This window comes from Hyperolius riggenbachi, chromosome 3 (genome assembly GCF_040937935.1).
Source record: "Hyperolius riggenbachi isolate aHypRig1 chromosome 3, aHypRig1.pri, whole genome shotgun sequence".
NCBI classification, from domain to species: domain Eukaryota; kingdom Metazoa; phylum Chordata; class Amphibia; order Anura; family Hyperoliidae; genus Hyperolius; species Hyperolius riggenbachi.
The window spans coordinates 270,801,287-270,825,575 of NC_090648.1; the positions used below are offsets into that span (position 1 = coordinate 270,801,287).

General features: G+C 41.7%; 1 protein-coding gene across 1 annotated transcript in view; it reads left to right on the forward strand.

Moving 5' to 3' along the window:
• The window catches only part of LOC137563632 (TBC1 domain family member 22A-like), a 640,427-nt gene that overhangs the window by 142,920 nt on the left and 473,218 nt on the right, over window positions 1–24,289 (forward strand). Inside the window, exons 6-7 of the mRNA XM_068276327.1 lie at window positions 13,576–13,704; window positions 16,113–16,175. Of these exons, the coding sequence (XP_068132428.1) occupies window positions 13,576–13,704; window positions 16,113–16,175 (192 nt within the window). The remainder of the gene's footprint in view (window positions 1–13,575; window positions 13,705–16,112; window positions 16,176–24,289) is intronic.

Here is a 24,289-nt window from a genome sequence, read left to right on the forward strand (position 1 = left end):
GACTGCAGTAGCTTCATGCTTGTTTTAGGCAGGGTTCACTTGTGTCATTGTGAAAAAGGTATTTTTTTCACATTCATGTTCATATGCAAATTGTCATGTTTTTTTTTTTACCACAGCTAATAAAAGTCAATGGGAATTTGCATGCAACGTGCAAATCCATGCTATAAGATGTAAGTTTTTTTTATATGCAAATGCAGTGTTGCAAATTTTAGCAGAAGTGTGATTTTACATTGATGTGCAGAGCACACAGTTTTGTACATTCACAATTTGCATGTGAGTTTTAGTAAGTGTGAACCGTGCCATAGTTGTATCTCAGACTCATAGGGAGTATGCACATAGCCACTCTTCACAGCAATATACTGGAGAGGAAACCACAAATAATGGGGAATAACAATTTATTGAAAATAAGTTCACCATATTCAAGTGGAAAATGCAACCAGGCATGGGTTCACGAGTAGTTATGAGTCCCTAAGGACTCAAATTCGTGATTTTAAGGAGGCTTAATTGCCTCAGGTGTGCGGCTGGATCTGAAGGGGTTAGTTATCCATAAGTCAGTCATCCTCCCTGCGCTCCAAACAGCTTGCACGTGTCCTATTAAACGCGTTGCAAGCCTCACTACGCGCAATTCCTCTTTCATGCTGGAAGGAGGAATTGTGCGGTGGTGAGGCCTCAATGCAACATGTAATGACAACTAATAACCCAGCAAGCAGCACAAAACCTAACTAGTTAGCACAAAACAGTATTTACAAATCTATACAATCAGTATGCGGTACAAATTCAGAATGCAGGAACAAAGTCAGAAACCGTATAGGGTCAGAACCAGGTAAACAAAATGATGAGGCAAATTCAGCACACAAAATCAAAAGCGCAATGAATTATCACACAGATGCCTAAAGACACTGATATTCTGACAAGGTCCTAGGCAGGGGTCACACTTCCCAAAAATTGAGTCCAAATTTTTTGCAATTCAAAAAATGTACATTGCTTCTCAATGCACAATCGCAGTGCAATGTGCGGTTCCCACTGTGGGTTGGGGGGTTTACACAGCGCTTGCAATTCTCTATTGCCGACAGTCAGCTGCTCTCACATGGCTGTTGGCTAACAAAGCAGATTAGTCTGCCGGAAGTATGACCCCTGCCTAAGGGAATCAGAGGCCCTTATAACAATAACATTTCTATAGCGCTTTTCTCCCATAGGACTCAAAGCGCTTATACAGGAAGCCCACAAGTGTGCTGCATAATTAATTCATAGGATGATTAGGAACACCTGCTGGTGGAAAGCCGCAAGTCCAATGTAATCAAAGCCCTGGAAATAGAGATTTGCAAGTTTGTTCAGAGTCTGTACAGGGCCATCTGCTGGTGAACAGTCAGTCTGCTACAATTCAGGCACAATCTGCCACCAGCAAGTGAAGCAAGGCGTTGCATGTGTCCAATTTGCACAGTGGCTTGGATAAGGTACTGGTTAACGGGAACCAGAGACGAAATAAAGAAAAGCTTTTATACATACATGGGTCTTCCACCAACCCCATACGCACTGATCACTCCCACGCCGCCGTCCTCCACTGTCTGCAACTACCAGAACCGGCTCTCGTCGCTGACGTCATCGGAGCCAGGCTACGCAGGAGAAGTGCTCCCTCTACGTATCTCCAGTGGCTGCTGGAGAGATACGCAAAGAGCACATGTCTCCTACGCTAGACTAGCTCCGACTGACAGAAGAACGGTTCTCGTAGCTGCGGGCAGCGGAGGACAGCGGCATGGCAGCAATCGGTGCATATGGGGCTGGAGGAAGCCCCAGGTATGTATAAAATCTTTTCTTTATTTTATCTCTGGTTCTCTTTAAGGGCACCGCCTTAACCCTGGTCAGTACCTATTCTGTAAGGTGTCCAAGGCAAGACTCCCTAACACTGCAGGGTCGCCTCTTGAGTGCATCCCAGTGGCTGACAGTCCAACAGGAGAAAAGCGCTATACAAATGTTTGGATTATTAAAAGAAAATACATCAAACTCTCCATTATCCAGAACACAATTAATTAGAACTCTCAAACGACTAGAAAACAAATCCTAACCAGGGCTGTGGAGTCGGAGTCGTGGAGTCGGAGTCGTGGAGTCGGGCAATTTTGGGTGCCTGGAGTCGGAGTCGGGAAAAAATGCACCGACTCCGACTCCTAATGAATTTGTAACTGTAATTAAAATAGAAAATATGATAAAATGTTCTATTTCTCAGATAATAGTCATTAAAAATAATGTATATATACAGTATATATACAGTAATAGCTGTGCTTAGTCCACAAAAATGAAATAAACCAATCAAAATTAGTTACTTGTGCTGCTTTAATAAAGCAGTCCCCGTATTTTTAAGGTCAGATATACATATCTGATTGTGACTGTATATATGATGTGTACACCGGAATCTCTTCTATATACTAAATAACATCTATGCTGTAAGAATAAAGCCTGATGTGTAGCTGTGTCTCTAATAGAGATGGTCAACGAGATGGAAATAATTCTGCATTGATGCTGATTTATGCAAATGTATGCACTCCCTTTGCTGATGAAATAAAATAATTTGATATGTTATTAAAATTTGGTTTGGTGACTACAAATTAAAGGGTAACGGAGACGGATGAAAAGTAAAGTTTTATACATACCTGGGGCTTCCTCCAGCCCCCTTCAGGCTAATCAGTCCCTCACTGTCCTCCACCACCCGGATCTTCTGCTATGAGTCCTGGTAATTCAGCCAGTCAGCGCTGTCCGGCCGCATGCCGCTCCCACAGCCAGGAACATTCTGCACCTGCGCAATAGTGCTGCACAGGTGTAGTATGCTCCTGGCGGCGGAGTGTGTGCATGCGCACTACGCCTGACTGGCTCAAGTACCTGGACTCATAGCAGAAGATCCAGGTGGTGGAGGAGGACAACGAGGGACTGATTATCCTGAAGGTGGCTGGAGCCTTGGAGGAAGCCCCAGGTATGTATAAAACTTTAATTTCATCTGTCTCAGGTTTACTTTGTTATACAGTAGTACTATACTCTACATATGCACTCTCCACAGAGCTGCAGGGGATCCACTGAGAATGCTGTGCACATTGAACACAGAGGTGTTGTCTGTTTACAATCTCCTCATTCCCCTGCAGAGTACCTGCACATCATTCTTACATGTACCCACACTTACATTGCCTAGGGCCTGATAGATGTTCTTTGTTCCGGTTTGTACCTTTTACAAGTACTCTTACCAAGGACTAGTTTTAGTCTAAAAGGAATAAATATAGTAGTCTACATATCCTTCTCACTTCAGTTGTCTTGTAAAATTCCTAAGCGTTGGCAGTTAAGAGACGAATTTCATGTTACATACTTTTAATCAACAAAATTGTAATATGCAAATTAGAGGAGTCGGAGTCGTGGAGTCGGAGTCGGAGTCGGTGGAATCCTAAACTGAGGAGTTGGAGTCGGAGTCGGTGGATTTTTGGACCGACTCCACAGCCCTGATCCTAACCTGCAGGATATTTAACCACTTTGTGTCCCTGGTCATTTTCACAGTGCAGCTCAGTTCTGATTACTTTGGCAATAACTTTATCAATAACTATCACAACTAATTGTTCTATATATTGCTTTTTTTTCATGGCAAATTAGGCTTTTTGTGGCTTTTAGTTGTTTTCAGTAATTACCTTATTTTCTATGCATTTTAAAATGAATATTGGGAAAAAAGTGAAAAATATACAATTTATCAACTTTCATACATTATAGCTTTAGGCTTCTTGCACACAGGGACGTTACAGGCGCACGTTAGTGCAGCCTGTAACGCTCCCCCAATGCACAGCAATATAACACAAGTGGACTGTTTACACTGCCCACGTTGCGTTACATTGTAAAGTGCTGCATGCTGTGCGTTCTACGCGGCTAAGCCGCATTAGACTGTTTGCACATGCTCAGTCATGTTGGGGAGGAGGGGAGAGCGGCCGGGCACATGGCTAATTAATATTCACTGCACTCAGTGACGTGCAGTGTTTACTTCCTGGAGCGGCCGCTCTGTGCGGCGATTGGCCGGGCGGGACCACGTGATGCCGCATGCGTCCAAGAGTACGCATCACGGCATCACGGACGCCAGAGTGAGCTGCACAACGCGGCTCACTCTGACGTCCACACAAGAGAGCACCAGGCGTTGCGTTAGGGGCACGTTATGTGCCCTATAACGTCCCCTAAACGCAACGTCCTGGTGTGTAACTAGCCTAAATGTAAACAGTCCTATTGTACATTTTATTTGTCTATCTTTCCTGTTTATTTATTTATTTATTTATTTATTTATTTTTATTTATTTTTTTTTAAACTCAGCACACAGACCCAAATTCATGAGTAATCAGTTATATGTGGCATTGACAATATTCTTTTCTTGTCATGCCCCTAAACTGAATTGTGTGATCATCATAGTTTGGTAGTCGCTCTATACAGGCCTCATCTTTCTTTTCACACCCTACCTCACCACTAAACGACTGCTGCTGAGCCTGGTATTTTAACTATCCCTCACACAAAAACACATCCTACACACATACAACCACACCCTCTTACACATGCCCCTCTCCTCAGTCACTTTCTTTCAGGTAACCTAGCTAAGGTTAGTTGTAAGGCTTCTCCACACTTCTTCAAGGTTGGCTGCATATCCCAGCCCCACATTCTTACACAATTCCTCCATCCCAACAAACCATTCCCTTGTATCCAAAGTGGTCGGGTTTTTCCAATTATTAGCAATAATACTTTTGGCCACTATTGTGCCATATTCTTTAATCAATAAGCATCCGGGACTTTCTTTTTTTTTTTTTTTTTTGTATCTATATAACTAAAGATTGCCTCTTCTAGTGTAAGCTCAAATTTGTCTTTTAGTAACCTCTCAGCCAGGAGGCAAATATCATCCCAGAATTTTTTGACTATCGGGCACCACCACCACATGTGTAGGGTATCTCCATCCCCCTGTCCACATCTCCAGCACAACACGCTGCGTCTTACAAATTTACTAATACGGAATGGTGTAATATACCATCTACCAATTGTTTTAAATTGTATCAATTGTAGCCTTGGATCTTGAATTTTAAAATTATTTGCCCATATTTGTGGCCAAGACCTTTCCAGACTAGACCCCAGCTCTCTTTCCCATTTCTTACAATATGCCGGGAGATCCTGGCCATAATCAGTAGCACAAATATCTGAATACAGACTAGAAATTGATTTATTCATTTTTTCCCCCAGATAAAGATGTTTTTCAAAATTATTCAGTTCCACCCTTTGGACAAACAGTGAATTCCATTTTCGAGTAAAACTATGGATCTGAACAGAGCCCCATGAACTAACCTCATTATTATCTTCCAAAATCGAATTAATCCCCAGAGCACGACTACCCCTGATATCAATAAAGCGTGTTTCCCGACTTATATTATGTTTGCCAAACCAGGCTGGATCAAGACCTGGGGGAAAGTCTGGATTATCTCGTAAGGTTGTCAAGGGAGATAACCCCGTATTCTCCTGCCATTTTTTAATTATCCAGAGCAATGACTTTAAAGTTGGTTTAATCAATGGATGGGACGATAAGTTATATACCTTATTAATGTTTTTAGGAATCCAGGTAAAAACAAGATCCAAATCCGATTCCTCCTCCTCCAGCCGTGGCCAAATCCTATTATTTGTATCGGAGGTAATCTCTATTTTCCAATCTAGGATTCTTGTCAGGTGTATGCTTTTATAGTAATTATATAGATTTGGGGCAGCCAGTCCGCCCTGATCTTTTCTTTTCATACACAGTTTGTAATTTATTCTACGCTTAGTGTTGCTCCAAATAAAATTTTGGAATGTCTTATGCCATTTCTGGAACCATGCAGTAGGGATGGCTATCGGTAAACTCTGCAACAAAAAAATAAGTTTGGGAAGGATCAGCATTTTAATGATGCTGATCCTACCGATTACATTGAAACATGGGCGGTCCCAGGATCTCAGTTTTTTTTTACATTCGTCCATTATTTTTAAAAAATTGCTCTTAAAAAGTAAATCCAAATTACTGGTAAGATTAATACCTAAATATTTAATCGAGTAATTATTACATCTAAATTCACTAGTTTGTTTTATCTCTTCTATGAGTTTCATAGAGCAACCTATATTTAATATCTCAGTTTTCTCTTTATTCAGTTTAAAATTTGAATATTTTGCAAAAAGATTAAACTTATCTCGACATTTTATAGTCGAGCTGAGTGGATCCGTCAAGGTCAAAAGTAGATCATCGGCATAAGCCAATATCTTCATTTCGCCTTGTTTCGTTTTTATGCCTCTAATTTCATTGTCTTGTTGGATGGTTTGAATTATTGTTTCAATGCAAAGATTAAATAGTATGGGGGACAGGGGACATCCCTGTCTGACCCCATTGGAGATAAAAAATGTATCACTAGTCTGATTATTTACCTTAACACCTGCTATTTGATTACTATACAGCTTCCTTATATTCCCAATAAGTATTGGTCCCAGTCCGAACTCTTCCAGGACTGCAAAGATAAAACCTCTTGAAATGCGATCAAATGCCTTTTCGGCATCAACTGCGATCACCACTGCCCCAATCCCTTTTACTCTACATTTTTGGATCAAATTAATTGCGGTATATATATTATCCTTAGTTTGTTTATTTTTAATAAAACCTGATTGTTGATTCCCCAGGAGATTACCAATTATTTTATTTAATCTATTTGATAATATTTTAGCATAAATTTTTACATCACAATTTATGAGAGAAATTGGCCTAAATTGCGCACAGCTTGGGTTCTGTTTATCCCCTTTCGGGATCAGCGTAATAGTTGCTCGGTTTGAATCATTGGAAAAAACTGTACAATTTTCGTTATTATTCACAAGTTTACAAAAAAGAGGCGCTAAAGTATCCGTAAATGATTGATAAAACTCGACACTAAATCCGTCAGGGCCCGGACATTTTTTTTTTAGGCAGTTCCCTTACAGTCCTGCAGAATTCGGCCAGGGAGATCGGGGATTCTAGTTCCATTTTATCTTCCAGACTTATCTTTGGGAGTTTTATTTTATCCAAAAAATCTTTGGGGTTTAACAAATTTGACTCATCCATGTTATATAGTTCGTTATAGAACTTAAAAAATTCTCTTGAAATCTGTTTAGTGTCATGTATTATTGTGCCTTTTTTATCAATTATGTGGTGGATAAAACTAGATTTCCCTTTATCTTTCAGGATGTCCGCCAAAACTTTCCCCGATTTATTTTTCCCCAACATATATTGCTTCTTTAATTTTTTGTGTTCTAAAGAACATTTACTATCCAAAAGGTCATTAAGTTCTGTTCTAAGTTCGGTCACTATTGCTAAAGTTTTAATAGTTGCACATTTTTTATGTTCATCTTCTGCTTGTTGTAGCAGTGTTAACAGATTATTAATCTTATTTTTTTCTTTGTTCATTTTATTTTTAATACTAATCAAGGTTCCTCTAATAACACATTTTAAAGTGTCCCACAGGATACCATACGAGGAGACAGATTTTTCATTCAACTCTATAAAGTCTTTAATAGCATTCACAACCTGTTGCATATGATCTGTGCTGTCTAACAGGGAGACATCTAATCTCCATTGTTTACTTCCACTAGATCTTTTCCCTAATAATATAGTTGCTATCACCGGTGCGTGGTCCGAAAACGTGATTTGTCCTATTTTTACGTCTGACACTGACAATATAGTATCCTGCTGGACTAAAAAATAATCAATTCTTGAGTAGTTTTGATGAACATGCGAAAAATAAGTATAGTCTCTTTCGTTAAGATTTTTAATCCTCCAAATGTCAACCATTCTATTATCATTAATAGTTTTTTGAACTTCATCTATTTCCTTTTTGGACAGATATGACCTACCCTTTGAAGTATCTTGCTCAGGGTTTAACGGTAAATTAAAATCACCCCCCAGAATTATAATCCCTTTTGCTTTATTTTTAACTTTATTAATAAAGTTAATTACAGCAGTCGCTTGACCTCTATTTGGTGCATATATATTTGCAAGTGTTACATTTTATTTGTCTATCTTTCCTGTTTATTTAAACAGTTCTTTTGTTTTGATAATGTATTAGTAACACATTGTATACACCACCTAATTGTTACATTTGTCTGCTCCTAAAATGTTTATTTTTTTCACTTGTTAATTCATTAGGCTTGCCATTGAATTCCCTAGGGGAAAGAGAGTGCTTTGCTTTCATTCTGTTACAACTGTATAGCATTGTTATCAGCTCAGAGATAACTAAACAGTGTTATCTAGGATTTTGTAAGGAAGAGAATGCAGAGACTTATTTTAACATCATGAAGCTTCAACTGGATAAAGCTACTTACAGTATGTTATACAGTAATAAACCTATGGTACATTTAGTTGTGTGTTTGTCTAAATTGGTTTCCATTAGCGGTACTGCATTTCAACATTAAAGGTAGCCATACACTGGTCGATTTGCCATTAGATTGACCAACTGACAGATCCCTATCTGAAGCTGGTTCCGGGTCCTCTTCTCCGCGCTGCATGCATCCCAGCATCCTGCACTGCATCCCAGTGTACACTGTGTCACTCCGTGAGCAGGAAGTTCAAATAGAGCGCCCTCTAGTTGAACTTCCTGGTCACTGGGGTGACACAGGAAGTTACTGAGCGCGCCCAGACTGGTGCTGCTGCTCTCTAAGGCTGCTACAGACATTACATCTCATTTCTGCTACTTTAAACCTCTTAATGGAAAGACTGGACCGAAATTTCAGTGGATTCTAATGTAGCACTTCTCCAGCAACACGTATAACCTTTCAGAACACCTGGATTACTTGGGATGGCAAGGATTTAAGCTGGATTGGATCTTCCTTGGTATCACACACGGCTGAACACTGCACACCTTCCTTGGAATTGACCTGAGACCTTAAAGACTTTCTGCCTCTTTGTGCCCGCCCTCTCCCATCCTGTGAGTAACTTTCATCGATTATCTACAGCATCTATGCTCAATAGACTATATTTTTCTACATATATTATATATTATATCTTCAAATTCCTACACAAAGGACTGTGTTTTCAAATCCATGCTGTCCATCCATACATCTCTGTGTAAGGACAATTCAGTCTATACAGGCCCTTTGATCTTTGCAGGATACCAGCCACAGCTGAGAAAGTTCACACCTTGACTCTAAATAGGGCCTTTCTCAGCTGGAGCCTTGAGCTGTCCATTCTAATGTGTAAACATCAATATTCAGCAGAGTCACTTCTCGCTGTATACCAACCAAGAAATAATTATCCAATTGACAAATCAACCATAATTCTACTTAAGTCTGTTGGAATCTTCAGAAAGACAAAGAGAGGATCGAGAGGACGTGGGAAAAGACGTTCTTCACTGCAGAACCAAAATAACTCTGTGACAAAATCTACAGAGTACACCCAGCCAACAACCCTAATAGCTCCAGCACAATCCAGCAGAGATGACAGCCACACATCTGGAGACTGCTCTCTCCTGGAGTCCTCAATCTCAGACCCTAGCTCCCAGGGTAGCCCCATCAAGGCTGTCCTCTGTAACGTCAGATCGATAAACAACAAAACCGCAATCATACATGATCTAATAGTCTTCTGATCTGGCTTGCCTGACTGAAACCTGGCTTTCTGAACCAGTTGGCCCCACCCTGGAGGCCGCTGTGCCAACAAACTATTCTGTGATATACTGCAACAGGAAAGAACGCAGGGGAGGAGGGGTTGCACTTTGCTTTAGATCAGCTTTGAAAATCAGACCACTTACTGTAGGACCTACCAACTCGTTTGAATGCTTGGGGGTGCAACTTTCAGCTGAGAAAAACATTAACATATTGCTGATCTACCGCCCACCAGAAAAATATTCAGACTTCCTTAAGGAACTTGTAGACCTCCTATGCAACCTAAAGCCGCATCTACACGAGTAGATGCGGCTGCGATGCTCCTTATCAATCGAGCCGCTGATGCGGCTCGATTGATAAGAACCGACAGGACGGATCTCCGCACCGCCGATTCCCTTCTCGCTCCCCACGAGGGGACAATGGCAGGGAATCGAGCGGAAGATAAGCGGCGCCGGCGGGGACGAGCAAGCACGAGCGGGGAATCGAATGCGGCGCACGCGGAAGAGGCGATCCGGCGGCAAATCGAGCCGCCGGATCGCAGCCTCATCTACCCGTGTAGATGAGGCTTTCCACTGGAACACCCCAGATGGATTGTTCTTGGAGATTTCAATACATGGGTGGATGACTCTTCACAACTTGGAATAGAGCTACCTCGTGCCTTACATGAACTGGGCTTCTTCCAATCAATCAGCTCTGCTACTCACAGGAAAGGTCACACTCTGGACCTTATATTCCATACTGGGCTGTCAATAGCCAATGTGGAAATTAATCCTGTTGCCTGGTCAGACCATCACACTATCCACTTCTCCCTCTCAATACCAGCTGTCAAACACCAGGTCAAGAATCAAATAAAATATCGCCGCTTAAAAGGGCTAACACCTCAACATATCCGAGATAACCTTAGCTTTGATGAATTGACTGACTCCAGCTTGGACCCTGATACTCTGGTGTTTAAATACAACAAATGTGTGTCCTCCACCTTTGAGACCATTGCACCTCTGCGCACCAAATATCTTACTTCACACCATCATGCACAGTGGTTTGATAACGCTATAAAAGAGCTGAAAAGACAAGGCCGAAAACTTGAGAGACTGTGGCGCAAATCTCAGTCCCCAGAAGACAAACATGCCTTAATCCCCCACTTGAAGAGCTACCAAAAGGTAATCACGGGAAAAAAATCATCCTTTTCTATCACAAGAGATTGCAAATGCAGTTAACAAACCAGCCCAACTGTTCCGCACAGTGGAAAAACTCTGCAACTTGGCATGTCAAAAACGTAATATCGAGTCTTCAAAGGACCTCTGTGACCAATTTGCCCATTTCTTCACAGACAAAGTCTCCGCTATAAGATCCGCCATCCAACTTACAGCATCTGAGCCTAATATAGCGCCGAAGACCATTAGCAAAGACAATGTAGCACCTTGGTCAAACTTCAAAGAAATTGATGAAGAAGTCACATCAAGCATCCTCCTTCACGTCCGCCTAACTACCTGCGACCTGGATCCTGGCCCAACACAGTTCATGTTGAACTGTCCTGACCTGTTCGTACCGGTATTCCTCAAAATTGTTAACTGTTCCTTAGAATCAGGGATATTTCCTGCTTTACTGAAGGAAACAATCATCAGGCCTCTCCTCAAAAAGCCCTCCCTGGACCCAGATGCAATGACCAGCTACAGACCTGTCTTTAACCTCCCCTTTCTGGGCAAGCTAATTGAAAAAGCTGTTTACCTCCAGCTAGAAGCCAAAATCCTACAAAACAACAGTTATGATCCATTCCAGTCTGGCTTCAGGAAACACCACAGCACTGAAACTGCCCTCATCCAAATATGCAACCACCTGCTCATGGCAAGAGACAGAGGAGAGTGCTCAATCCTCATACTGCTAGACCTTTCTGCAGCCTTTGATACAGTTGACCATGACGTCTTGATAAACAGGCTACAGGAATACTGCGGCATTGATGGCCTAGTTCTTCAGTGGTTCCAATCCTTCTTGAGTGGCAGAACCTACAAAGTGTCTATGGGGCCCTTCCTTTCCACCCCTGTATCACTTAAGTATGGGGTGCCCCAGGGCTCAATCCTCTCTCCACTGCTTTTCACGATTTACATGTTACCGCTGGGAAAACGAATCCAAAAACATGGCCTGACATACCACTGCTATGCAGACGACACCCAACTATATCTTTCCTTCAAGCCTGGTGTGACAGACCCAACTCTAACTATAAACGCCTGCTTACGTAAACTAAAGAAATGGATGAATGACAACTGGCTGAAACTAAATACAGACAAAAGTGAAGTCCTTCTGCTTGGAGGGCAGAGCATGATAACAAAACAACTTAACTTGCAGTCTTCACCACTGGGAATAGGAGGCACGGATCTACGCAGCTCTGATCATGTGCGTAGCCTGGGAGTTCTAATTGATGGGGATTTAAACTTCAGAACCCAAATCTCTGCTGTGGTGAAATCATCCTATTTTCACCTGAAGAACATTGCAAAAATCAAGCACCTCATACCCCCAGAAGATCTGCCAACCTTAGTCCACGCCTTCATCACATCCTGACTGGACTACTGCAATGCTCTCTACACTGGCCTTCCAAAAAAGGTCTTGTACCGCCTACAGCTGATACAGAATACTGCTGCCAGACTGCTAACCAACCAACCCCGTCACTGCCACATAACGCCAGTCCTGCACTCCCTTCACTGGCTACCTAGAAAATGGAGGGTCCTATTCAAGATCGGCCTACTGACATTTAAATCCCTGAATAATCTAGGCCCTGGATACATGAAAGATATGTTGCAGCTGCGTAGCAATCCCCGCATTCTCAGATCAACAGGTTCTAATAATCTTGTCATACCCAGAGTCCACTTGGAAACTTTTGGTCCCGGAGCCTTCTGTCATGCTGCCCCTACGTTTTGGAACTCCTTACCTCAACAGATCAGGACAGCTCCATCCCTGGACGTGTTTAAATCCAGACTGAAAACCCACCTGTTCAGTTTGGCATTTGCAGAAATATAACTTTTGTTGTGTGAATACTTCATCCTACTACCAATTACTGAATCTGAGAGAGCCTAAGCGCTTTGAGTCCTATGGGAGAAAAGCGCTATAGAAATGTTATTGTATTGTATTGTAATGTACGCCGGGATGGAGCAGGAACAGAGCGGTGCAGCGCGGTGAAGATGCCCGGGAGCCAGCGTCAGGTAATGTATACCTGCATCGGATCGGCCGCCGCTAGCGACACGCTCCTTACCCGCGAGCGATCGGTAATTTCCTGCACGGCGCGATCGACGGAACGATCCGATTTCTGGAGGAAATCGGATCAGTGGGTGCGTTTAGCGCGAACGATTGGCAGCAGATTCGATCCCAGTGATCGAATCTGCTGTCGAAACGGCGGAAAATCGGACCAGTGTATGGCCAGCTTTATACAGAGTTTATGGTGTAGATACGGTATGAGGTATAGCACGGAATTAATTAGGCCTATTTTTAATAGTATCTCTCAAGCAACAAAAAAGTACATTTGTCCAGCATATACCAATCCCTGTAGGTGCTGGATTATGGAAATCCTACTGTACATTTAGCAGCCTTCACATACCTCTCGTTATAGGATCACTTCAAATACAGTTCCTATTACTGTGACAATCCTGACAAAATTTGCTGTTAATGATCTAATACTGAGTTTGCATAGGTTTCTCTTATTTATGCATTCACATTTTAGGCATTACAGTGAGTTTGGCACTGCACAGAAATTTACTCTAGCACTAACTGTAACCATGGGCATTCCTAATCCTAACCTTTCCCTCTCAGCACCTTCCTAACCTGTAGTACTAAATGTTTATATCAGCTCCTATCAGGTTAAATGGTGCCACATCATTCAGTTTGCAAAATGACCTTACTAAACTTCACTTGGCTCTGTTCGGTTTTATTTTATTTCTCCATTGTCTCTTTGATGTTTAGGGTTATCTTCCAGCGAATGTGGAGAGACGAGATGGGACACTAAAGCGAAAGCAGAAAGAGTACTTTGCCTTTATAGAACAATATTATCATTCCAGAAATGAGGAAACAAATCAAAGCACATATAGACAGGTGTGTATTTAGCTGTCGATATGTATAAATACATTGTCATGTATGGTGTAAAATGCGCTTTAACAATGTACTTGAATTCCTTCAGACATAGAGTGTCACTTTGTGCAGTGTGAAAACACACACCTCTACCTTTGTTCAGACTTTTCCTCTAAATGTGATGCAGCATTATCTGCTCCACCCCCTGGATAGTGATGGGTTCTCCAGTGGTTCCAGAGCCAGCTGGCAGACTTCCCCCGAACCTCCCACCCCGGTCTCCAACCAAGTGTATAGTGGTCCCCGATGGGGTACTCGCAGAGGAGCACTCTGCAGGGGATCACTGTTTACTAGGGGCCTTGGCGTTTACCACCTATGAATGTGTTGGCCCTGCCCAAACACTAACAAACAGAGGCAACCAAAAAGTAGGTGAAAGGGTGTAATAAAAAAAAATTGTAGTATTTTATTGCTTGCTGATGGTGTAAAAGGCAGTTTATTGACAAGTTGTAAAAATATTATAACATAAGAGAAAAAGAGAATTGCATATGGGCCAAGCTTTACCTCCAACTACCTTCTCTCCTCCCTCCTCTGACACTAAGGGCTGGTTTACACGTGCAATTGCAAAATGCAATCTTGCTATGCGATTTTTCGGTGATGCTCCATTCAGCTTGGTTGGGATTTTATTCAAAACGCAATGCTGCAGTGAGAATTCTCACATTGAAACATATTTTCACATGCTTTACATCCTGATCTCAGGGTGTATGCACACATCCAATTTTACCAAGTCATTGTAGTGTGAAAGCCAACCGAGTTTGAAAAACTGTGTATGTATGCTCGAATTATACATGGAAGTGGTAAAATTGGCCAATGATTGGCCAATCAAAAATGGACGTGTGTACACACCCTCAAAGTGTTGTTGCCCAAACCTACAAGACCATAACAAACTATGTTGTCCCTGGGGCTGTGAATGTAACTTTTCTCGCTACAGACCACTTGTCAGTTTTTGTCAACAAGTTCTAGATAAAACTGCATCTTCTGTCTCAGGGCTGTTTTACACCAAAAATGCATCAAAGTGCTGTTGATCAGAAAAGCTCTTTCTCATCAGACAATCATTTTTATTAAGAGCTCTGCTTGTAGCATTTTTGCAGCAATTGCAATTCTGTAACAAGTATAGAAAATTAAAAGTGCTCTGAAAATCGCTTCAAAATTGCTTACCTAAAATCAATCTAAAAACACTAAGGCCTTTTTTTCCACTTGCAATGCAGGTGGCTGTGGCGACACACATCTCTGCGTTATGTTGTGATTCTCCAAGACGCGCTTGCGATCCCATTAATTTATAATGAATGGGATTACGGCGAAAATGCATGCATCCATGCATTGTTATTGAAATAATGAATTGCAACACGTGTGGAAACATCAGACAGTGCATTCTATGCACTGTCTGAAATTAATACGATTGCGCATTGCACTGCGTTTCCAAAAGCGCAGCTAAAATTGCGCAGATGAAAAAGAGCCCTAAAGCCCAATCTACACAATAAGATTTTTTGTGCGATCTGATTAAATCCGACATGTCTGATCGGGATTCGATTCAATTTGATTTGCAATTGCAAAACAATAAAAATCGAATTGGATTGAATCAAATCCCAATCGGACATGTCGGATTTAATTGGATCGTAGATAGAATCGTAATGAAATTGCACAAAGAATTGTATCGTGTAGATGGGGCTTAAAGCTTTTTGGTGTGAAACAGCCAAACATGCCTTCTTCACTGACTTTCCAATGTACTGTTGAAACTAATGACCATACAATGATACTACGCAAATAAACATTATTTTGTAACAATGAGGCAGTTGAACATGTTTAGGAAAACTGACTTGACTTACCACTGAGTGCAAATTGGAATCTTCAAATATAATGTGTTACTTGTCCTCAAATCCCATGCAAGTCTCTATTTACCAAACATGTTTGTTCTGCAGAGAAAACAGCAAGTGCTGCTTTATCAAGACCATAATTCTTGCATGATTTGAGGAATACAGATTATCCTGAGACTAAAATCCTCCATGATGTGTTGGTAAAAACGCTCATCAAGTGCAAGTCATGCACAATGCAAGTTATTAGCGTATTCTGTCGAAAATTCACCCATAAGCTATGTTTACTGTTTTAGTTTAATTATTTTAATCACTGAACTTCAATTGCTCTTCAAATATTTCTTCTCTTTGAAGTGCCAGACTGCAGAAGACTCGTAAATATGCAAATATATTACAGTGACATTAGAGGAAAGCTGCTATGTCTCTCATTGTCTAAATAAATTGTTCATATAATATGCAGTGCAGGATTAGATTAAACACATAGTGAAATGTGGAAAAGCAAATGGAAAGTGAACAAAGTGATTCTGGAATATTTGATTAAAAGTGTACATCTTGTATCCATTTCAGATTCACATAGATATTCCTAGAATGAGTCCAGAGACATTAATTCTTCAACCAGTAGTTACAGAGGTAAGTGTATTCCACCACTTTTTTGAGCAGATACGTGAAAGTTTAATGAGATCTTATCTTATTTTGAACACACACACACACACGCACACGCACACACCGCACACACACAGTATGTCGGCCGCCTAAATAGCTTCGACCCCATGATTTAGCCTTGCTTTTCCCACAGTAGCTCCACTCCTGCTTCTTGTGGTAGTATATTGCTGGTAGGGTTGATGGGACAGAGGATCAATAGGCTCCAGTTTTCTGCAGCCTGTGAAGGCCGCTTGGTGTCTGCCCAGAAGGTAGAAGAGGAAGGAGAGAGAGATAGAGAGAGAGAGAGAGAGAGAGGAGAGAGAGAGAGGAGAGGGAGAGAGAGGGAGGGAGAGAGAGGGAGAGAGAGGGAGAGAGAGAGAGGGAGAGAGAGGGAGAGAGGAGAGAGAGAGAGGGAGAGGGAGAGAGAGAGAGGGAGAGGGAGAGAGAGGGAGAGAGAGGAGAGAGAGAGAGACAGACATACCCTTTCATGCTTATGTGCGGTGCTGTCAGCTATGATGCACTGCACATTTGTGTGACACGCAAAATAACATGAAAGTGTTTTGACTTTCATGTTACCGTTCACAGTAGATAGATTTCCCACCATGTAATGTGCTCGGGAACACTTTATCGCAAAATGCACATGATTTTCCAGCTGGGTTATAGTGCTAGAGCTGCTGATTCATGCTGAAAAGCAACCCCCTGCCAAGCACACCATGCATCGTAACACGTGCATGAAATCGCATTTGTGCACGCATTAGCTAGTGTGAAGGAGCCCAGACAGTGCTGCACCCCCAGACTCCAGCAACAGCTTTGCTTTTGGTCCCATTTACATTAAGTGGGGAGCTCTCAGTTATGACGCACTGCACATTGTACAGTATGTGATCTGCATAGTAACACGAAAGTCCATAGACTTTTATGTTATTGTTCATAGTACAGGTGTGCATTCCTGCGTGTGGAATGTATTAATGTATTGCAGCCGAGACATTTTACTGTGATTTCCTGGCTGCTCACATCCACATTCTAGTGCAGCCTGACATGCACATCATGCATTGGAAACGCATGCACAAAATTGTGTTCATTCTTTTTTTTGCATGAATCTTTTTTTTGCATGAATATTCCCTTAAAGCGGAATGAAACCCAGCAATTCTTCTTTGCTGTAAAACATTATTTACAGCATACTATATACTACCAGCATTTTTTTTTTACTAGAACAGCATTTTAAAGGGTTAAACACAGGACAGAAAAGCTCAATGACGGGAAAGCTGGATGCATCCGAAATGGAGATAATGTTATCTTGTGTTTAATTGTATCAAGTGAGGAATGTAAACAAACACCTCTCTGACACTGCAGACTCTCCTGAACACAGACAGTCAGAAAGCATTTCTGCTTATATTTTAAGATGAAAAAAAAAACAGTTATGAATAAAATGCAAAGTCAGCTCTCAGAGCAATAAAGTATACTTTGGCCCCAGTGGGGGCGCTGTTGCGGCTTTCCGCACGGAGATAGGCAAAAATAGCTGATCTCAGTCTGGTCCACTCTACTGCGCAGGCGACTTGTGCATGCGCAGTAGAACGGCCCGACAGCGATCGGCTATATTAGCCTGTATCTTAGGCGGAGAGCCGATACTGTGCCTGAGCTGGAGCCGGGAGGGTAAATATTTACATCCTCGCTGTTCGGGGAGCTTGATCTCCGCCGACGTGGGACCGAGGAGGACGGGGGAAGCCTCAATAGGATCCAGAGGCTTCCCCCACCCCAGGTGAGTAACCCCCAGGGGAGTTTTTTTCTCACTATAGGTTTTCTTTACGTTTAAACTGTTCTGAATAGAGTGTAAATAATTAAATAAAAAATGGTTCAGGTGGTCTTATATTATTGTATGGTCTATATGATAAAAAGCAAAAATGTGTTTTTTGTTTTTTTTTTGTCATTTTGAGTTTATAAAGAATAAAGTGCTTTTATATATTGTTTTGTTGTTACTTTAACATTTTCACAGTTAACTTATGATCTGCTTTGACCTAAAACTTGGAAAATAAGTGCAAAATTTCAATCTTCCTTGGATGTTAATAGATGCACGAAGCAAGTAATTATCAGAATTTGCACTTCACACAAGAGAGCTCTCATTCAAAATATTTATCACTGCAAAGGAATATAAATATGATCTTTTCAGCTCATGATTGACAGATACATCAGCTCTTGTCATGGTTGATCTAAACCCTAACCAATCTCTTTATTGAAATGTGCATGTATTTTATTATCCTGCACTTCATTTTATGTGAAACAATAGGCCCCTTTTACCTAAATATTTGGGTCTTGGTTTTTCCGTGAATCCTATCATTCACTTGTCATTTGTGGTTTGTGGCACAGACAGAAGAGTTTTTTAACCTGAAGGTTTTAAGTGGGATATTTAGGCCATCTATTTTCTATGGATAAACAATAGAAAGCATATAGTATTTAGGTGATAATGGGATTTTGCAGTTTCATTGAATCACAGGATTACAGAACAGGGCAGCCAGAGGATGGACATGAGATAGAGATTGTTCCTGATTTTAAAAAAGGACTACTAGAGAGAATAGTTATAGCAGTGAGATTAAGAGCAATAAGCCTTTATTTTGTTTTAATAAATGGTGCTTATAGTTGTTAAAACCTGGAATAATGCAAAAGGGAAATATGGATGCTTTGTGTTTACAAAACTAACAGGAGGACCCCACTCCTCCTCCCCACCCAACATTTTGTTTGTGGTGATGTGATACTTTAAAGCGGTGCGAAACTCAAAATTAAAATTTTGCTCTAAAACTTTAAAAACAGCAAAAAATAATGTTCTAATGTCATTCAAAAGTAGGTCAGTGTGTAGCAAGCACCCACTGTGGGAAATTGATGTGCTGTGACTTGTAGTGCCTCTGCACACTCCGACACCTCAACGTCTTCTCCACAGTCAAGTCAGCACCATCCAGAAATTGTTCAAGCTCTTTTATTGACAAAAAGGTAGCATAACAAGCATAAGAGCGACAGCAGCGCTGTTTCGGTCTGAGACCTTTTTCAAGCTGTATCAAGCAATGTTATACTCTACTACACACACAATGTGTTTAAATAGTTACCTCCTACACCAAACACCAATCACAAACAGAGTCCCTCAGCCAATCAGATACTCCAGGTGGCCAAGTGGACCACATAGGGAACTACAGTCTCTAATATGCAGAATAGAAGCATCCCATAATACCTGACTAGAAGCACTCCCCCTAGATGAAAACCGCTCATTCACTAAATGCAAAAATATGCGCATATACTTACTATGGATCCACAGCGAAAATCATCCGGCGTGTGAGTCAAGCCGCAGTCACTTCCCCAACAAGTGACGTCATTAGAAAGTCAGGTCATGTGACTCAGTCGTTTATTTATTAAAATGCCCCTGTGGGCTGGGTTACGTAGGAAAGACGACCCAGCCCCCCAGGGACAGGATTTCATCGCACAAGAGCGCGATTAGGGTGGTGATGAGGATCAGGCAGTCTCCAGTCACTTTAAACAACATGGCCATTCAGTTACTCAGTTAAGAGTACAGGTAATTGATCATGTACCTCTGCACCCTTGTTATGCTACCTTTTTGTCAATAAAGGAGCTTGATCAATTTTTGGATGGTGCTGACTTGACTGTGGAGAAGGTAATGTCATTCAAAGGCATATTTACACTTCACTGAAGTTACCTAATAATATTACAGGTTGAAGGACAGATGATCAAATTATCTTGTAATTAATTAATTACTGTGTAAACAAGGTATACAGCAGAAGATTTTCCACAATGTTTACACAGCTTAGTAAAGCACAATCTGATAATTTAGGCAAAGGCAGTGTTATCAATTCTAGTTAAGTAGAGGTTTTCATATTAACCCTTCCAGTTGCTTAAAATTCATTTACCGTATATACTTGCATATAAGCCGGGAGTAGGAAATGCTGGATTGGTGCAGATGGAAATGATCTGATCGGATCATTATATTTGTAATGTATTTGTAATACAATGACATTTTATCTGATTGGATTTATATTAGCTGTAAAAAAGAAATGTTTTTGGTTTAAAAGATTACTGTATTATGCTGTAATGCTTATGCTGTTGTGTATCTTTCAGAGCAGAGAGGACATTCTGAGTTCAGGTCCGCTTTCAGGATAGTCCTCCTCAGAGCCTCCCCCTCTCCATGCAGCCCCTACTACATGCCCCAACAGGTAGTTGATGTGTGTCCGCTGCGTCTCTCTCCCCCAACCCCCCCCCCCCCCCGGGTGTCTCCGCAGATGTGTGCATGGTAAAGCGGCTTCATTTGCTTACCGACGAGCCGCCAACATTAGTGAAGTCCATAGAAGTCTAGTCTCTTGGACGCCTTCTAGTGGCGCCTTGCGTGACGCAAGTACCATAGAGACGAGACCTCTATGGACTTCAGGTACGGAGGAATGTCGGCGTCTCGCCGGTAAGCAAATGAAGCCGCTTTACTATGCACACATCTGCGGAGACACTCGGGGTAGGGGGGGAGAGATGCAGCGGACACACATCAAAGCTGCCAGACATTCTTGTCTGGCGGTGCGCTGGGGGGATAACACGGCCACCTGCTTGAATGTGCAGCTCTAAACAGTGAGCACATGACTGGGGGATCACGCGGCCATTATTGCCTAGCTTTTTATTTTACATTGCGGTGGGTGCTTCACTGGAGGGAGGATCACTACATACAGGACTCTCATACAAGCCGGCCCCCCTCCCCCCCCCCCCCAACTTTTGGACCACTTTTTGGGGTCAAAAATTTGGCTTGTATGCGAATATATACGGTATATAATTTATCCAATTAGTTTTATGGTTTAGACTACAGATAAAATTTTACTTTCATCTCGCTTTAAAGAGAGCCCGAGGTGGACTCAAAAAATGAAAAATAAATAAATAAAAAAAGCAGGCTACCTGATCTGGATCTGCAAGGCAGAGTGGATCAGGTAGCCGAAAAAACACCGCTCCCATGGGCCACAATAGTCCACTTTCACTTTCGTGACCTCTGGGTCACGAGGCTGCACTGAGAGACTGTGTCTCTCGTAGCGTGTAGGGAGGCGGGAAGCGGCAGGAGGCCTGGCCATGGGGAGAGAGCTGCCCAATGGCAGTTCAGGAAACTTTGCAGGAACACCTCTGGTGGGCATTTTGAACAGGGAATTCCTCTCCTCTGAGTTTACCACTGAGTTAGCGACAAATCTTGTTGCTAAACTCGGGGTGGGGGTGGGGGCAGAGAGCAGCGGTTAGGGGACAAAGAGCCATGGCAATAGGCAGAGAACATGCATCTTTGTCCCATCTGCCCCCCACCTGCTCTGCCATACATATGCGGAGAAGCAATTTAAAAACAAGGCAGGACAATGTTCTGTCCATTGTAAATAGGCTGAGTATTACCCAATATAACACTTCAGACAGCAGTGAAGAAATCAAAAGCTGTTCTCATAGCAGTTCATGAGTAGCCCCTTAGTGTGTTATTCCATGCACTATTTTATTGCATGAGCCTTTAAATGTTCATTTGCCATTATCATATTACTACATCTTCTATTCGCTAGAGAAAGGCAGAATTTAATTAACTTGCTGTGGTCTGCAGATTAAATTCATTTTATGCAAGAATTACCCAAAGGGATTTGGAGCAAGTGTTGTATCTAGTTAGTAATGTGGAAGTCTGTGTAAAGGTATTGGTCTTCACATGCAGTTGTGTCCAGGTAGATATACATTTATCACAGGTCTAAGAGAAATATACATTTATTACAGATTTAGGCAGAATGGACTCCACTGGCGCACACATCAAATCATTTCAATTAATGCTTATCCTGCCGTGACATCAGCTCTTCATTTTGTTAGCAGCCCGATGTTTTTCTTCTTTTTTTTACTGTCACTGGATTTTTGCATTCATTGCTTTCCAAGGCTTGCCTTACCAATTAAAACTTTCTCAAATACCTTTAATATCCCTTTTATAAAGGATCGATCGGATATCTTGCTGGACACCTGACTTGTTCTATTCAGCGTTGTGAAAGCTTGCGAGCATTCTAATGTAATTACCTCTAAGTTGCTTCGTGTTCTGTAATCCGGCTGAATTCATGTGCCACAGACTGGCTTAATGGGAAAGCACATTCTTATTAAATTTTCCTAACCTTTTTCTAGACATGCCAATTTGTCTTTTCCTCCATCTCCCCTCTTTCCTTTTTTCATCAGTCAGTGCTGCGACACTTTTTATGTAACATAAGCTCGAAGAATTGAAATGGATTTTTTTATCCCTCTGTTCTGTGTTCAACTTCACTGCTTTGTCCAACTCAGCAGAGTTTGCTGACTATTGAGATGACCTTTAGGTTGCCCTAAGTGTAAAAGAGCTATTTTATTTTAAAGCTCCTTTGTTACATGATATCTATCAGTCTTTATATCTAACATATGTGCTATGAATGTATTTGAAGCATTACATTTCTCTCATGTTTTGTGTCCTCTGAACTCCAAACTTGTTAAGCCTCTCTCTAGTCCCGTCTTCTTATGCCACAGTCTGCTTTTCTTTTCTGCTCTAGTTTCTCATTGTCTGCTCAGCAAAGTGAAGCATGCACTGGCCAACTTGGTATTAGACTAGTGACTGGTGCTCAATTCCCTTTTCAGTGGCACCACTGGAGACCACAATTAATCACTTTATCTTTAATTATATTTACCTGCTGACTGGCGTAGGCATGTATCTTTTATCTATTTGTAATGTAACATTAATGTACATAATGCTGTTCTGCACTAATTGAGGTAATAAAAGAATAATGCGATACATATGGAGGGGGTGATTAAGATTTAAGCATTTAATTTTTTTATTGGTATTAGACAGAGCAGTTGCTGTCTAGAGAGTCCTTTTGTATTAATGTGTGACAATATTGAAAAGGCTAAACACACTACTTGCTGTTGATTTTTTATCTTTATAACCGCTTTTAGTCCAGCTCCAGGCAGTGCAGGAATTCTAAATATACCTTTGGATAATTTCATAAACGGAGGATTTAAATGTAACTTTTCTGTGTGCAGTGAGTCTTCTGGTACTTATTATGCATTTATATTCCAAGTAGTATGCACTTACTATACAGTATAAAACAATGACCTCTTTCACAGGGCTTTACAAAATACATAGGCATGTCACTAGCCATTCTTCAGAGAAGCTCACAATCTCATTCCTACAACCGCAATAGTCTAATGTCCATATCACACCTTAAAGCCTTGTACACACACTAGAGGGTTCGCGGCCCTGGTGGCCGGTTGGGCCGCTTCTCCTCAGAGAATCTAGAATGAGTATGGTCAACAACGGATTTTGGAGTGGCAAACCTTACCCACACGTTGGGTGCTCGACCTGGGTGCCAAGCCGCATCACCTTAAAGTCTACAATCATAAGTAAGATCAGGTCAGCACACCGATGTCTCAATGCAGTGTTCCGTTTATTGCATAAGTCAATACCGACTTGACAATTGTTTTGGTGCTGTGAAAAGGTTCTCTTCTTCAGAAAAGTGCAAACATGTCCTTCTTCTGAAGAAGGGGACCTTTTCACGGCCCCGAGCCAATTGTCAAGTTGGTGTTGACTTATACAATAAACGGAACACTGCATTGAGACATCAGTGTGCTGACTTGATCTTACTTATGATTCTAGAATGTGTATGGTGGCCCCAATGAATTTTTGAGAGAGCCAGAGTGCCAGATCATTTCTGCCAAGTGTGTTATTACAGCACTTAGCCCCGATCTGTCACCTGAGGGATCAAGTCCCAATCGTTGTTGTCCTTTCTTACATAAGCTGAAACCGACAATGTAAAAACTGTGTGAGTGGGTATGCAGCAGGTTTCCTAAACCTCCTTATGCTGTTCATATTACAAGGTGTTGTGCACAGGGCCGCCAGTACACACGACACACACAACAGATTGGGGCCTCAGAATTTGTAGGGCCCTTGGGCTGGTCTGCCCTGTGCTCTTTCCTCTGGTTCCTTTTTAGGGTTTTGCATCATTGTGTCCACCAGAGTACTATAGTTTTCTAGTCTACCCCATAATGTATGGTAGCATTTTAGGGCTCCTAAAAGTGGGTCCAAGCTTCCCAATGTCCTGTGTACAATTTTTTGC